Source organism: Pungitius pungitius, chromosome 1 (genome assembly GCF_949316345.1).
Source record: "Pungitius pungitius chromosome 1, fPunPun2.1, whole genome shotgun sequence".
In the NCBI taxonomy this organism is placed as follows: Eukaryota; Metazoa; Chordata; class Actinopteri; order Perciformes; family Gasterosteidae; genus Pungitius; species Pungitius pungitius.
The window spans coordinates 13751738-13765499 of NC_084900.1; the positions used below are offsets into that span (position 1 = coordinate 13751738).

General features: G+C 46.9%; 2 protein-coding genes across 2 annotated transcripts; one reads left to right on the plus strand and one right to left on the minus strand.

Annotated features, from left to right (window-relative positions):
• Positions 1–895: 895 nt before the first annotated feature.
• edem2 (ER degradation enhancer, mannosidase alpha-like 2) lies at positions 896–5396 on the minus strand. Its single transcript, XM_037480569.2, has 11 exons — positions 4716–5396; positions 4162–4272; positions 3674–3713; positions 3460–3565; positions 3250–3375; positions 2780–2991; positions 2474–2615; positions 2269–2393; positions 2057–2201; positions 1838–1959; positions 896–1584 (listed from the first exon to the last, which is right to left on the minus strand). Exons 1-11 carry the CDS (start codon positions 4805–4807, stop codon positions 1087–1089), a joined length of 1719 nt encoding a protein of 572 aa, XP_037336466.2. The 5' UTR covers positions 4808–5396; the 3' UTR covers positions 896–1086.
• On the plus strand, positions 5239–13692 carry ccdc135 (coiled-coil domain containing 135). The gene is made up of 18 exons (XM_037480568.2): positions 5239–5311; positions 5754–5872; positions 6586–6754; positions 6942–7067; positions 7410–7604; positions 7674–7817; positions 7967–8182; positions 8266–8412; positions 8999–9071; positions 9157–9285; positions 9565–9693; positions 10024–10241; positions 11083–11298; positions 11407–11517; positions 11976–12086; positions 12216–12410; positions 12576–12715; positions 12803–13692. Exons 2-18 carry the CDS (start codon positions 5757–5759, stop codon positions 12888–12890), a joined length of 2523 nt encoding a protein of 840 aa, XP_037336465.2. The 5' UTR covers positions 5239–5311; positions 5754–5756; the 3' UTR covers positions 12891–13692.
• Positions 13693–13762: the final 70 nt, after the last annotated feature.

The window sequence follows — 13762 nt, forward strand, 5'->3', positions numbered from 1 at the left end:
TGGGCACTTCGAGCCAAATGCTGACATTATGCAACGTGTGAGCAGACCAGGGTAAGTGTAACACGGCCTCTGTGTGTGTGTGTGTGTGTGTGTATGTCCCATTATCATCACCATCATCTGTTCCTGGACCATCTGCAGCGCTGCTCGTGATGTCATGTGTGTACAGGAAGTGGACCACTCCTTAGAGATGATGTCAAAACCTTCACAACCAAGTTCTCGTTGTCTGCAAACCCCCCCCAAGCCAGAGACCTGACTCCTGGTCCATTCTCTTTTTACCCAGACGTCGTCATGGTTCCAGTTCTGAAGCCTTGGGTTTGGCCGTCAACATGTTCTCTTTTTTCAAGTAGTCAAATGACCATGAAATAAAAACAAAAACCTTTACCATTGGTGATTTAGAAGTTGGTGCTTTGAGGAGAGGATCTAGTGAAGAAGGAGAAAGGATCTAGTGAAGAAGATAGGATCTAGTGAAAGAGAGAGGATTTAGTGAAGGAGGAGAGGATCTAGTGAAGGAGGAGAGGATCTAGTGAAGGAGGGGTCAAGTAGAGGAAGGAGGATGAACTGAAGACGTCAGCAGTTAGTCATGACGGAGTCATTGAGGAGACTAATCCAGAGACCCACCCTGTGTGTGTGTCAAATACTTCTCTCTTGGAATGATGTTCATTTATCAGTCGAGGATTCTTTAAAAAGGTAATTTTGTACACAAAAGGATATGAACCATTGTGTGTCGCCCCCTGCTGGAGGCTTCTTATATTTTTCACTTCCGCTCCTCGTATTGTTACTTTGGGTCAGTTTTACCTCCTAAGACACTTCCTCCATTGTGAAAAGATGTTTTTGGTTATTCTGCTTTTGTAAGACTGATAATATTTTATGTTACATGAAGGCAACAGACAATAAGACAAATAGATACAAATATATTTAACTTTCATTTTAAATTACAAAGTCACAGTTTGAGTTCTTGTTTCGCTGCTTCACAAAACGCAAAAACCTGCTTCATGAACTATTGTTCGTCACATCTGGAGCGCTTACACATCTGGAGTGTTCACACATCTGGAACGCTCACACATCTGGAAGGCTCACACGGTGCATTCAGGTGTCGTCGGAGAAAACCTGTCCCAGGACGGCGAGTCGAGCGCTGAAGGGCTGAACAGGGCAGGACAGCAGGGGTGTTTTCCTCTCGCCCGGCTTCAAAACGATGCTCTCCGATTGGCCGGGAGGCGGGTCTTCTAATGGGCCGGGAGGCGGGGCGGGAGGCGGGGCCTCGGTCCGCCCGCGCTCCGGTTGGCCGCTTGGCTGCATCAGGCCCAGCAGAACGTCCCGGAGCTCCTGGCGGTCCCGGGCGTGGCGCCCGCAGCAGTGCAGCGCCGCCGGGTCCAGAGGGTGGGCCTCCGTGTTAAAGATGAAGCCGCCCGCCCCAAGAACGCAACCCCCCCCCTCGCCACCCTCCTCCCAGGAGCCGTCCCCTTCCGTCCCCCCGCCGTGCAAGAAGTGGGCGGGGTCAAAGAGCAGATAGAGGTACTTGATGGTCTCAGCCAGGAAGAAGGACTCCATCCGGTTGTCCAGCTGGTGATCTCGCAGGTCCTTCACCTGAACCAGAAGGACCCGATTATCAGCTCTCCAATTAAGGTTAAAAGAAACGATCAGAAATCATTAAATAACGTTGGTTTCAGAATGAATTCAATTCTAAATCATCTGGTAGTAGTTTCTCCAGGTTGAAGAATTGTACATTGAACATTATAATCAATAAACTCAAGATATTGAAAATTAATAAATGGATGTTCTTTTAGAGTTTAAAATGAAGTCTCATGTTCATGTAGACCCCTCCCTCCTCTGGTCTTACGCTGGCGTATCCGCAGGGCGTCTTGGTGATCTTCTCGATGGACTCCAGCGCATCGAGGCCCAGCTGCAGGTAGGTGTGGTCGCCCGTCGCCCTGAACAGGTACATGGCGCTCTCGATCAGCTCTGCAACGACGAACAACGTTTTCAAAATAAAAGCTTTTAAGTAGAAGGAAGTGGTAAGGTTGGGTCTGCGTGTGCGGCGCTCGGTTGGCGGACCGACCCGGTCTCAGCGGGTACCCCTCCCTCTTGTCCACCGTGTAACCCTGAGGGATGCTGTAGAACTCGGGAAGACCTCCAAACTGTCTCCACACCGAGTAGTAGTTCTGGAACGTTCTCACAGCGCTGTCCAGGTTCCCCAGGAGAGACTGAGAGAAGAACGTAGAGTCAGGACTGAGTGAAGGTGTGTGTGTGTGTGTGTGTGTGTGTGTGTACCTGCAGGCCGGGCCAGAAGGCCTCCAGAGACTGGAAGACGGGCATGGAGACCGTCCCTTTGTGCATCTGGACCCACAGGTACCAGTCGTCGAAGCGGGTGTAGTTCTGGATGGCCCGGTCGTACTCTGAGGAGAACAAACCAGATTAGCGGGTGAGTGGTGCGCTGCGGGCTTCATGTGGTTGTTGCTGTTGTTGTTGTGGTTACCCAGGAACATGTGGAGCAGCTCCTCGTCCTGCAGCAGGATGGCTCCTTTCACCAGGTACTCAAAGTAGGAGTCCACCCCGGCCCCGATGCCGGCGTCCTGAGCGACCCACTTCTTAGTGAGGACGTCGATGTGGTTCCCCACCTGGGCAGCGAGACACAGTCAAGACGTACAATTCAGACTACAAAGCTGCGGTTGTGTACAGAGCTGTTTCCATGGTAACTGAACTAAGCAGACAGACAGACAGGTGCCTGCCTGCCCCCTCCCCTCCCCTCCCCTCTCTCTCTCTCTCTCTCTGTCCCCGTTACCAGCCCGATGTTGGACCGGGTCCTCCACAGCGCCCTGAGGGCCCGGCGGGCGGCATCTTCGAACTCCTCGTCGCCCGTCAGCCGGCTCAGCGTGGCAAACTCCAGGATGAAGGTGCCCACGCCGGCAGTGCAGGTGACCGGCGTCTCGGTGGGACTGACCCCCCTCAGCAGGTTCACCGTGCCGTACGGCATCCCGGTGGGGGTCTGGAACGCTGGAATCAATAATACATGTTCACAAGAAAATGTACTTAGAGATATTTGTGTTGAAAGGGTCCTGACCTAAAAAAAACAGCTAGAATAAAGAACAGTTTAATCATTTGAATAAATACATAAATAAATACAATCCGAACTCAAATAAAAGATAACCAAATAATCTGGTTTAAAGATAGCTGCAGAACCTCAGGATGACGAACACTGATTCATCATTATTATTGATTAGATGTGTGTGTGTGTGTGTGTGTGTGTGTTACCAGGCAACAGTTTCCTTGCGGCCTCCTCAGCCATCCTCAGCAGCGGCCCTGAACACGGCCACCCGGGCTCCAGCTCCATCTTCGCCCGACCAGCCAACAGGTGAGCAGACAGCAGGCCGCCGACCACTGCACACACACACACACACACACAGTTTGACTACTGCACACAGAGAAAATCAGAGAAGAAGCTGGATCTGCCTCACTCCAAACCTCGGATGTTGGTCTCGAACACAGAGGCGTTGACGTCGATGTCGAAGTCCACGGTGTCCTGGAGGAGCGACGCCACGCGCTGGAACTCCGTCCGGTTCCCCAACACCTGGAGAGGAACATCTATCTCTGAACGTCACCTGAACGCAGCGCCGCTCTTGAAGTCATGAGTCGCTTGCTTTGCACTAGTAATGATTTCTTCACGTCGGGAGCTTACCAGCAGCGTGTCGAGAGCATCGATCAGAGTGAGAGAGAAACTGTTGAGATCACAAGATCTCGACGTTACTTAAGAACAGAATCTACAGCAAAAATGTAAAGCTAATATACTACATTATTAAAGTACATTAAAAACTATATAAAAAGGGTGAAGAAAATATGTACAACTAAGGGATCATTGTTTTTACAAATACAAACATTTTCATTTGGTGTTTCTGAAAGATTTGAAATTGTAAAAACAAAAAAAATGTTTTCTGTCACACAGGAATCAAACTAAGTGCAAAGTAGATTTCACATAACAGAAGTCTCTCAGTGTTTCATATTTGAGAAAATAAAATCAGACAATATATAAATATATGTAAAAGAGAGCAACAAAGATGGAAGAAGTGACCAAATAAAGTAACTAATTAGAAGATTAGGTTTTTCCTTCGTGAACACATGTGACATTAGCTTTAATTAGTCTTACCAATCACAATAACGTCAGTTTACCTGCCCCAGGTGTCCTGTCCGTCACAGGTGAGTGGGCGGAGCTCGTCGTAGGGGAATGCGTTGTCAAGGTAACTGTTGTAGGCGTGGTAGAACATTGATTTGATGCGCTGTCTGATCAATGAAGCAGGTCACAGGAGACGCAGGTTAATGACTCGGAAAAAGGAATAAACCTGTAGTCATTTTGATTGATCTAAACGTGTTTAGATTTATTTGAATTCTTGTATCATGTGTCATTAACGTTTGAGACTGGTCTTTGTTGGTCATGTTTAGACAAATATCAAGTTGGAATTATTTCTAATGTTTTTACTACTTTTAGCTAACTATTAATGCAACTATTTTAATGGAGTGATTGAGTTAGGGTTAGCTATGACAACAGTAAAATCTATTCACATCACTGGCTCACTGACACATAGGCGTACTGCACATAGGCGCAAAAGAGGGGTGTGAGCATTTCTACTTCATGCTACTTTGTACATATGATCCCACACAGTCCGTTTAAGTTAGGTGATTGTGCTGTTTGAAGGACCCGAGTGGGTGCAGGTGCTTCTTGTTACCTGACAGCAGCCATCTGCTCCTCAGTGAAGTGACGCGTCGTCGCGTCGCTCAGCACACAAACAAACAGCGTCACCAACACGGGAGCGCGCATGGTGACAGCAGATCAAATAAAATAAAAACACAAAGAAGTGAATAAAACACAGCAGCACAGGTAGGTTTTCTGCTGCTGTTTTGTTATCCGCCCGGAAGTGAACAATGTAAGCATGCGCCTTCCGCTACGCTGACGGGTAACGTAAACTAAGCTGCGTTCAAGAACACAGGTTCTATTTCCGTTTTTGTCAAACTAAAAATCCAATGAAAATCAGAGGGAACCGTGAGAAAATATCAAAAAACCCAAGTTTAGAAGACAAAAAAATCTAGCTACAGCTTTGGGCTGTTTAGTCTTTGAACATATAAAGACGTTTTATTTGCTTGTTTAAAAGTGTTCTATTAGTAGTGTGAGCTGCGTTCAAGAGCAGTGCACGTCAAGGCTACGTGTTAGTACGTCATCACGCCCGGTTGTTACCATGGAGACGCGGTAGACACAACTTTCTTCTTAGAAAGCTAAACATTAAAGATCGTTTCAAATAAAACCCATTTTTTCCTGAAGAATTGCGTGAGTACATCGAGTTTCATATTTGAATATACATTTGACTACATATAAAGATGTATATATTGTCTAAATTATTTTAACTTGACCCGCTTAATGTTAGATTGATAATTTTAAGTCTAAAAATACTTCAACGCCTATAATTTAAAAAGTTGACATAAAAAAGTCTAATATAGAAGTATAGTCACCTAGATGAAACTAAAGTATGCAAAGTAAAAGCACTCCTTACTACAAGTGTCATATAAGTTAATTTTACTACAGTAAAATACTTCCTTCTGACACGTAACAAAGTAACTTTGAAGTGTTAAGTAGTAAGCAAGGAAACCCAGTATGTACTTTATTTATACCCAGAAGCACTGACCACGTATCAAAGTACTGAGTGGGTTTTAATCTTAGAGTAACTAGATGTCCCATTTCACTTTGTGAGAACGTCTCGTTGCTTCCACAGAAGATGGAGGCGGTGCAGGAGTCAGTGGGGCAGGAGGAGCTCAGCAGTGTGGAGACACCTACAAAGGAAGAGGAGGAGGATGAAGGACCTCGCTGCGCTTCAGCTGCTCACGAGCTTCTGTGAGTGTCCACATCGAACGCACAAACACAATCACACACATCCTATACAGATAAAGAATTACAACTACCTCAGAGTACTTTTTAGAATCCTAAAGTTGTTTTTTAACATTCAATCCAACAAAACAAGCTCTTTGAATACGAGAACGCTGAGAGAATGTGATCCCACAACATTCTGACATTCATTAAACACAACAATCAATCAATCAAATATTGGCTGATTATTCCACAATGAAGAGAATCATTGATTATTATTCATGATTTCTTAATAATTCAACACTTTAATGTGTAACAATGTTTTTTTGACCTAAAACCCGTCAAAACCAGTCTACAAAGTTACTAAAACGATTGATCCAATTAACAACACAAGGAGAAGAATCCTCACAGCGAGAAGCTGGGAACAGAGTTTTTGGCTTTTTTGTTTAAAAATGTTTTAAGATATGATGAACTAATCCTTCCATTTTAATTGCTTAATTAACTCGGGGTGTTGTTCGGTCACTTTAGAGCAGTTATCTCTGGAACAAAGCAAGAAGGTGTGATTAATCCAAAGGAATATTTGGCTAATTGTTTCCAAAGTTTGACACCTTCAGATATTTGAAATGCACATGTTCGCACGTCTGGTATAAGCATCTGGTGTAGGGGGGTCATGATATCTCCTCCAATGACATCACGGTATGTGATGAAGGACATGTTGGTGTTCGCCTTCCATCTGGCAGTCTGACGTTGGACGACCCAGACAAGCTGTGTCCAGAGTCGTACCGGCAGAACTCCCCCAACGAGGTCCGACTGATGGTCGTCGCCGACAACTTCCAGCGGCAGTTTTCTCACCTGTGTCCCGACCGCAAGCCGCTGCTGCTCTGCCCGACCAACGAGTGGGGCGTGAAGGTGAGAAACCAATCAGAAGGGACAATGATCCGGGACAAATCTTTGTTCATAGGTCAGGTTAGGTAATAGGTTATATAGGTCATGTTCGTCCTCCGCTGGCTTCCACGTCTTTGCCCCTTTGTTAAGCTCCTCAAACCCTCCTCAGTTACCTCCACTGACTCCCTGTGTGCATTTCTCTGATACTCAGAAGTTTGTGTCCACGACTCTTCGGCCCACCGCAACAGACCACCCGGAGCTTTTCACCTGGCAGGGCTGCGCCTCCTTTGTGGCCGACTTCCTGTCTCTGGAGCCGCTGGAGCCACCGGAGAACCTGGTGAGGAACTTTACATGCTGAGATAACATGCGACGAGGAGGACGTTTAGTCACCATTACAGCCGCTGAATGTTTCTTAAATCCGGTCAACATTCCAGTGTTGAAGAGGAAACATCCTTCTCCTAGTGGTGTGTGCATTTAAATGGAATGGTCAAAAGTCTTAAGGGGAGTGATGAAACTCATCTACAGATCACTCTCCCACAACCTGTTTTCTGTTTCTGGTTGACAAAAATAAAAATGAACTGCGTTTGCACAGAGGAGACTTGGAGTGACTTGAGATCTGTGCGTGTCTGTGCGTGTCTGTGCGTGACTGTGCGTGTCTGTGCGTGACTGTGCGTCCCAGCCTCGGTCCCTGTTCTCCTCCACCCTGGTGCTGCAGAGCCAGAGGGCCACGTGCCTGGAGTCCTCCACGCTGCTCTGCAGCCTGCTGCTCGGCGCCAACTACGACGCTTACTGCGTCAGCGGCTACGCCTCCAAGGACGCGTGCCTGCTGGACCGCAGCCTGCTGCGCTGCCCCCTTCTGGGTGCCCTGCCAAAGGTACGCGCCGCTCCCGCCTCCAGCGCGCACTACGAGGAACACGCCGCACATGTAACGCTTCCTGTGCAGGGCGGGACCTCGGAGCAGGAGCCCCTGGAGAACAAGTACCTGGTGAAAGCTGCGAAGGAGCTGAGGAGTCGCTTTGTGACGCAGCAGGAGGAGAAGAAGAAGAAGCGGGAGGCGGAGGCCGCGATGATGGAGGAGCAGCAGGAGGTGACAGGAGGGTTCCATCGTAGAAATGGGAGGTTGACCCAGAAACAGGAAAACAAAGAAAAGAAATAACCCTTTTGTTAATATCCTCATGTGAACCCAGTCGAAACCCCTTTGACCTTTGACCTCTCTCTTTCCGGGACGGGCAACAGGGCGAGCGGCGAGTGGCCGACCCCCTGTGGGGGCTGCGGGTGCACTGCTGGGTGCTGGTGCTGTCCGGCAGTCGGGACGTCCCGCAGAACTTCTTCATCGACCCGCTGACGGGCGAAAGCCACGCCCCCGACGACCAGCGCTTCCTGGGCGTGGAGAGCGCCTGGAACCACCTCAACTACTACGTCAACATGCAGGACTGCAGCAGCGGCTGTGCAGTGGGTCCCCGACCACACACACATGTACACGTGCACACGCGTTTACACACGTGTACACGTGTGTGGTCTTTGTGTGTGAGCAGGACATGGCGTTCGACCTGGAGGACCTGAGCAGGTGGGAGCCCCTCCTCTACGGGGCGCTCAGCAGGAAGCAGCTGGCTCTTTGCATCTCCAGGAGAAAGGAGCGAGAGATGATGAGCAGACTCCTCAAGGAGGAGAAGCAGGAGCAGGTGTGTATGTTACGTTTGTGAATATTTAGACTAAAGGTGAAACATGTTGGTCTTCTTTCAGACTGTGGTAAATAAGCATTTATGTTGCTAATACAACAGCTGACCCCTTTGAGCCCGTCCCTCAGGACCAAGACCTCTTTCCCCCTCAGTCCGTGTCCCTCATTGACCCAAATACAGCTTGGAAACATATGGACATACTGTACATACACCTTTTAACATACTTATCTGTTTATATTGTTAATTCTTGCTTGAATATTTTTTATCTTATTTTTCTCATATTTGATTCTTATTTTGCATAAATGCACCAAGTCAAATCCCTCATGTGTAACATACTGTATGTTGCAATAAATGCCTTGTTTATTTCTCTGTATAATTCTCCTAAAATCTGCCATTAAATAATGTCTAATTTCCAAATTTAGATATTTCAGCGTTTCCTCACAACTCACAGACGGCTGCAGGCAAACAAGTTGACAAATAATGATTTGTTCATGTTATTCCCATTTATTGGGGTGTATTGATTTACTTAATGATAAAACACCCTAGAAATCTCTCCCCAGGACCCAACGGATGTTGTTTGTTTTTGAAGGAGCAGGCGGAGGAAGGTGGTGTTTTAGAGATGCCCCGATCCTGGGTCAGTTACATCAACATCTCAAAAGAAGGTACGGTCAAGCACTACTTACACGGCGTAGTGATCCATGAACATTCGCCCCTGAGTGAGTAAATAGATCCCCTGTTCCCCTGCAGACCTGGAGACCCGTTGGCCGGGCCGACAGAAGACCACCCACTATAGGAAGGCCAAGCTGGAGCACTTTGCTCCGTACCTGAATCCAGACGGTCTGGTCCGGAGACTCACCACCTACAAGGACCTGGCCTGTGAGCGCAGCCTAATGAAAATCTGTGTGTTTGTGTTAAAGCTGCATTGTTTCTGACGTCCACCAGGGGCAACGTTCCCTTAACCTGGAAATCTAATCAGGGATCAGGAATCGTTTATTGCCGTAGTATGTCAGACACACATGGAATTTGGAAGGTAATGGTTGGACGTAATGGAAGTTAATGGACTTATGTGTGTGCTTATTTGTGTGTGTGCGCGTGTGTGTGTGTGTGTGCGTGCGTGCGTGCGTGCGTGTGTGTGCGTGCGTGCGTGTGCGTAAGGCACTGAGGAGGTCACGGTGAAGTCGTGGTACCAGCAGAGAGACGACCACCTGGAGGAGACTGAGGTCAACAAGGTCGACAACTCGACCACAGAGCGCTTCACGTGTGGAAGAAGTTTTTACCTTTCACGTAAATAATTCTAATTCTAACAATAATGATCATATTTTACAGAAATTGTGATTCACACTCCCATCGTAGTTCATCAAATGAAGAAAAGGCATCTAGTCTCTTGGTAGCTCTCTGACACTTCCAGGCTTTGAGGGGTCAAAACATGAAATAATATATACTGTTGAATATATTGGTACTGGATTCTTTATCTATTCCATGAACTGATACAAGTATTTCAAAAGGAAAGATCGGCCTTTGACCGTGTGAATCTAAAGTCAGAAAAGTATCAGGAAAGGACGTTGAATATTGTCCCCGATTATGAAGTGATTTATTTCTGCTCCTCTCCCTCAGTCCACAGGTTCTGGTCCCGCAGCGAGGAGCACGACATGCGGTTCAGCAGCGACACTCGCATAGACGGCCTGGCGAGGAGGACGTTGTCCCCGCTGGAGATGACGGAGACCTTCGAGGGCCGGAAAGACTTCCTCTTCCACCGGCACACCGTCTTCCTACAAGACCTCCCCTTGTCCACACCAGATTCAGACGAGGAAGTGGAGAAGGATCAGCTGCAGGTAGAAATATGTCCACGAGACATCATGAACCACATTGGGACAGTTAGAAGTAGGACATTTATTCATATATATATATATATAGTGGGTTTCAATATAAACACCAGATTTCATGTAAGTTTACATTTCACCTACTATATATACTGAATATACATATATATTTAATTCAACAGAGGAAATAGGGACTATTTTCAGGGCGGATGTGTTGTCCTGAGCGTATTTACACACTAGAGGGTGATGATGAAGATTGTTAACAGGGCCGGCGCTAGCCATTTGGGTGCCCTAAGCAATGCTTGGTGGTGCCCCCCCCCCCCCAACCAACGAACCACCACCAAAGGAATGACAACCGTTCTCTTTATTCCCCAAATAACTTCTAAACATAAATAATTTACATAAACAAACATGTAAAGAAATAAATTATATAAAAGATAAAATTATAAATACCAAATACGACTTACAATAAGTGCATTTCCACATAGTACAAACTCAGAAGAACAAGTAACAAGAAAGTAAATTTTTCATCAAATAAGCAGTTTCAAAACATGTTATAGAAAAGTGCCATTATAAGTACAATTTAAGTGCTACCATTTGTTAGTGCTACGGTTTGCCAGTGTTTTAGTCAATGTAGAGTCTAAAGAGGTGTGTCTTGAGTTTTCGACGGAAGATGTAGAGGCTCTCTGCGGTCCTGATGTCATCGGAGAGCTCATTCCACCATCTGGGAGCCAGGACGCGCAGTGCGTGATGTGCGTGTGATTGTGAAGTGAGGCTCATTGAGGCTGTTTGTGTGCGCGTGTCTGTGTGCGCGTGTCTGTGTGCGTGTCTCTGTGTGTGCGAGTGCACACAGGAAGTGCTGGAGCGTTTCCACCGGAATCGATCCAAACCGGCCCATGCTGACGTAGCCCAGCGCTTGTTCCTATTGGCTGAGGGGCGGATCGAGGTGACCTATCACCTGGAGGACCACAGGTGCGTCGCCTCCAGGCGGAGCTTCATCAAACCGCTGGGGTCAACGGAGAGAAGGAAGGCGGAGGACTTCAGAGCGGACATGGTGTCCAGCTTCCAGGTACAGAGGGCAGAGGTCACAGCCTCTTCAGAACGAGATCATTCACAGCGTAACAACACACCTGTGTGTGTCTGTGTGTGTGTGTGTGTGGGGGGGGGGGGGGGTCAGGTGGACGCGTCTAAGGAGCCTCTGAAAAACCTGACACTTAGTCAGATGCTGGATGACCTGATGGAGGAGGAGGGGAAGGTGGCTCTCCAAATCAACATGTCCCGGATGGAGGTGAGTGGCACATCCCATAATATTCATAGATGACATTTTGAAGGAGACTCACAAAGATTTCTTGCACACCGATGACTCACACTTCACAATCTGTGTCTCCTTTTAAAAATGATTTTCTTTTGTCAGGTAAATGTTGATGGATCAGACATTTCCTCCATCTTTCTCTTTATTTGTCCTCATGTACTTTCAAAATGGAAGTGAAGCCTCATTGGATTATTTTTTCCTTCATTTCGTCCTGTTGCTGTATCAAAGTCTATTATTAACTACTAACTTTGCTGTAACTGCGTTTCCATCAGTTTTCATTATAGAGAAGGCGTTTTAGCACCAAATGGCTCTATATTTCAATGGGTACACAAAGGTGGATTCTGCCTAGTCTCCCCCTCACTCGTACCGCCCCCCCCCAATAGAAGCATGCCCCCCCCCCTCCATCCCCTGACTCGGTGACATCCTGTGAGCAGGTGGCCGACATCCTGGCCTGCAGAGAGACGGAGAAGCAGCGCGTCTGCCTCCCCTTCTCCCCTTGGACCACGGGCGGAGCGGCCAAGGCCCGCAGCAAGAGACAGGAAATGGTGACACACACACACACACACACACACACACACACACACACACACACACACAGACACACACACACACAGACACACACAGACACACACACTCGAAAAAAGCGGTGACGCCTCCTTCTCCCGCCGCTGTAGGAGCGGCAGGCCGAGGAGGAGCGGAGGTGGCTGCAGGAGAGGAAGAAGGACATTCTGGCACCGCTGCTGATCCGACTTGGCGACCCTGAGGCTCTGAGCGCCGAAGACGCCAGGCGGCTTTACCTCGAGTGTTTGGCGGAGAGCAAATGCAGGCTGGTGGAGAAGGCCGAGCTGATCCAGCAGCGCATTGAGCAGGTAGAGCATCATGTCGCTTTAATACTGCCTGCAACACAGAGAAAAGGACAGGAAACGACCACACTCAGACCAGAGGGCAAAGGTCCAAATGGATGCATTCATGGGGACATGGGCACCTTGGTAAAGAAGTGGTGTTGTTGTATCTGTGTGTAAATCTGTGTTTAGGAGACACAAGAGCTGCAGAGGAAACAGCAGTGGTACCAGAAGAACCCGTTCGGCATGACGTCGCTGAAGAGGGAAGACTACAAGAAGTACTGCGCTGAGAAAACACTACGAATAGGTGTAGCCAAGAGACGCCTCAGCATGTACGCACACACACACACACAGATCATCTGCGTATTCCAGCCCACATCATAAGATTGGCTGATAAGATGTTTGTATTTATATTTCAGGCACATGAAAGCAGCTCCTCTGGAGCATCAGAATGTGGATCAGAGGCTGAGAAACGACCCTCGACTGGCCCCCCACCTGCTCACATGAGTCACACCGGCCTTCTTTATGAACACTACCGAGTATATGACTTCTCTCTTTCCTACACAATATGATCGATACGTATGTGAGCAGTTGTTACTGTTTTCATGTGTTGTGTCTCTTCATTCAAGTCTGTGTGAGATGAAAATGACTCATCTCAAGCTGTACAGCTCTGATAACACAACATGCTCACCAATAACCGACAAGATTAACACGTGCAAAAATGAGACAAAAAACACCACAAATTCACACGAAGAGACACAGCACGACTACATCAAACTCATAACATGAAGTGGGAAGTAAAAGGATGGAAAGGAATTACAAAGAGTCACAAAATTACAACATTAAGTGGCAAAACAAGCAGAAAGTGACACAAAAACGACTACAAAAACGACCCAAAAAAATACTTGAAATGATCACAAAGAGACGTAAAAATACTTTATAAAGTGGCGTAACCAGCAAAGAGAGTGTGTGTGTTCTTCATTTGCAGAAAAGATAAGGAGGACTGCATGTGCTCATTGTCACAAAATCTCTCCATGGCCACGATGTGGAAGGGACCGAAGGCTCGCTAGTTCTTCTAATCCCTCTGAAAGATACACCTGGCTTTACATGGAAACAAAATATGGAACAATATCTTAATAATACTTTTGTTTTTTATAGTGCTTTTCTTGGTACTCAGACACTATAAGTCTAAGTAAGGTATAATGTACAGATAAGATAGAGAAACGTTTTTAAAAAAAATAATAAGATTAAAATTGGGAAAGAGAGAGAAACAAACTTACAAAGATACTTGTTTCAAGACAGTGAGACATTATGTTGAAGGTTCTTGTGATTTTGAGTAGCTATTACTATTTTTAAATATCAATAAATTATTTTCTCAT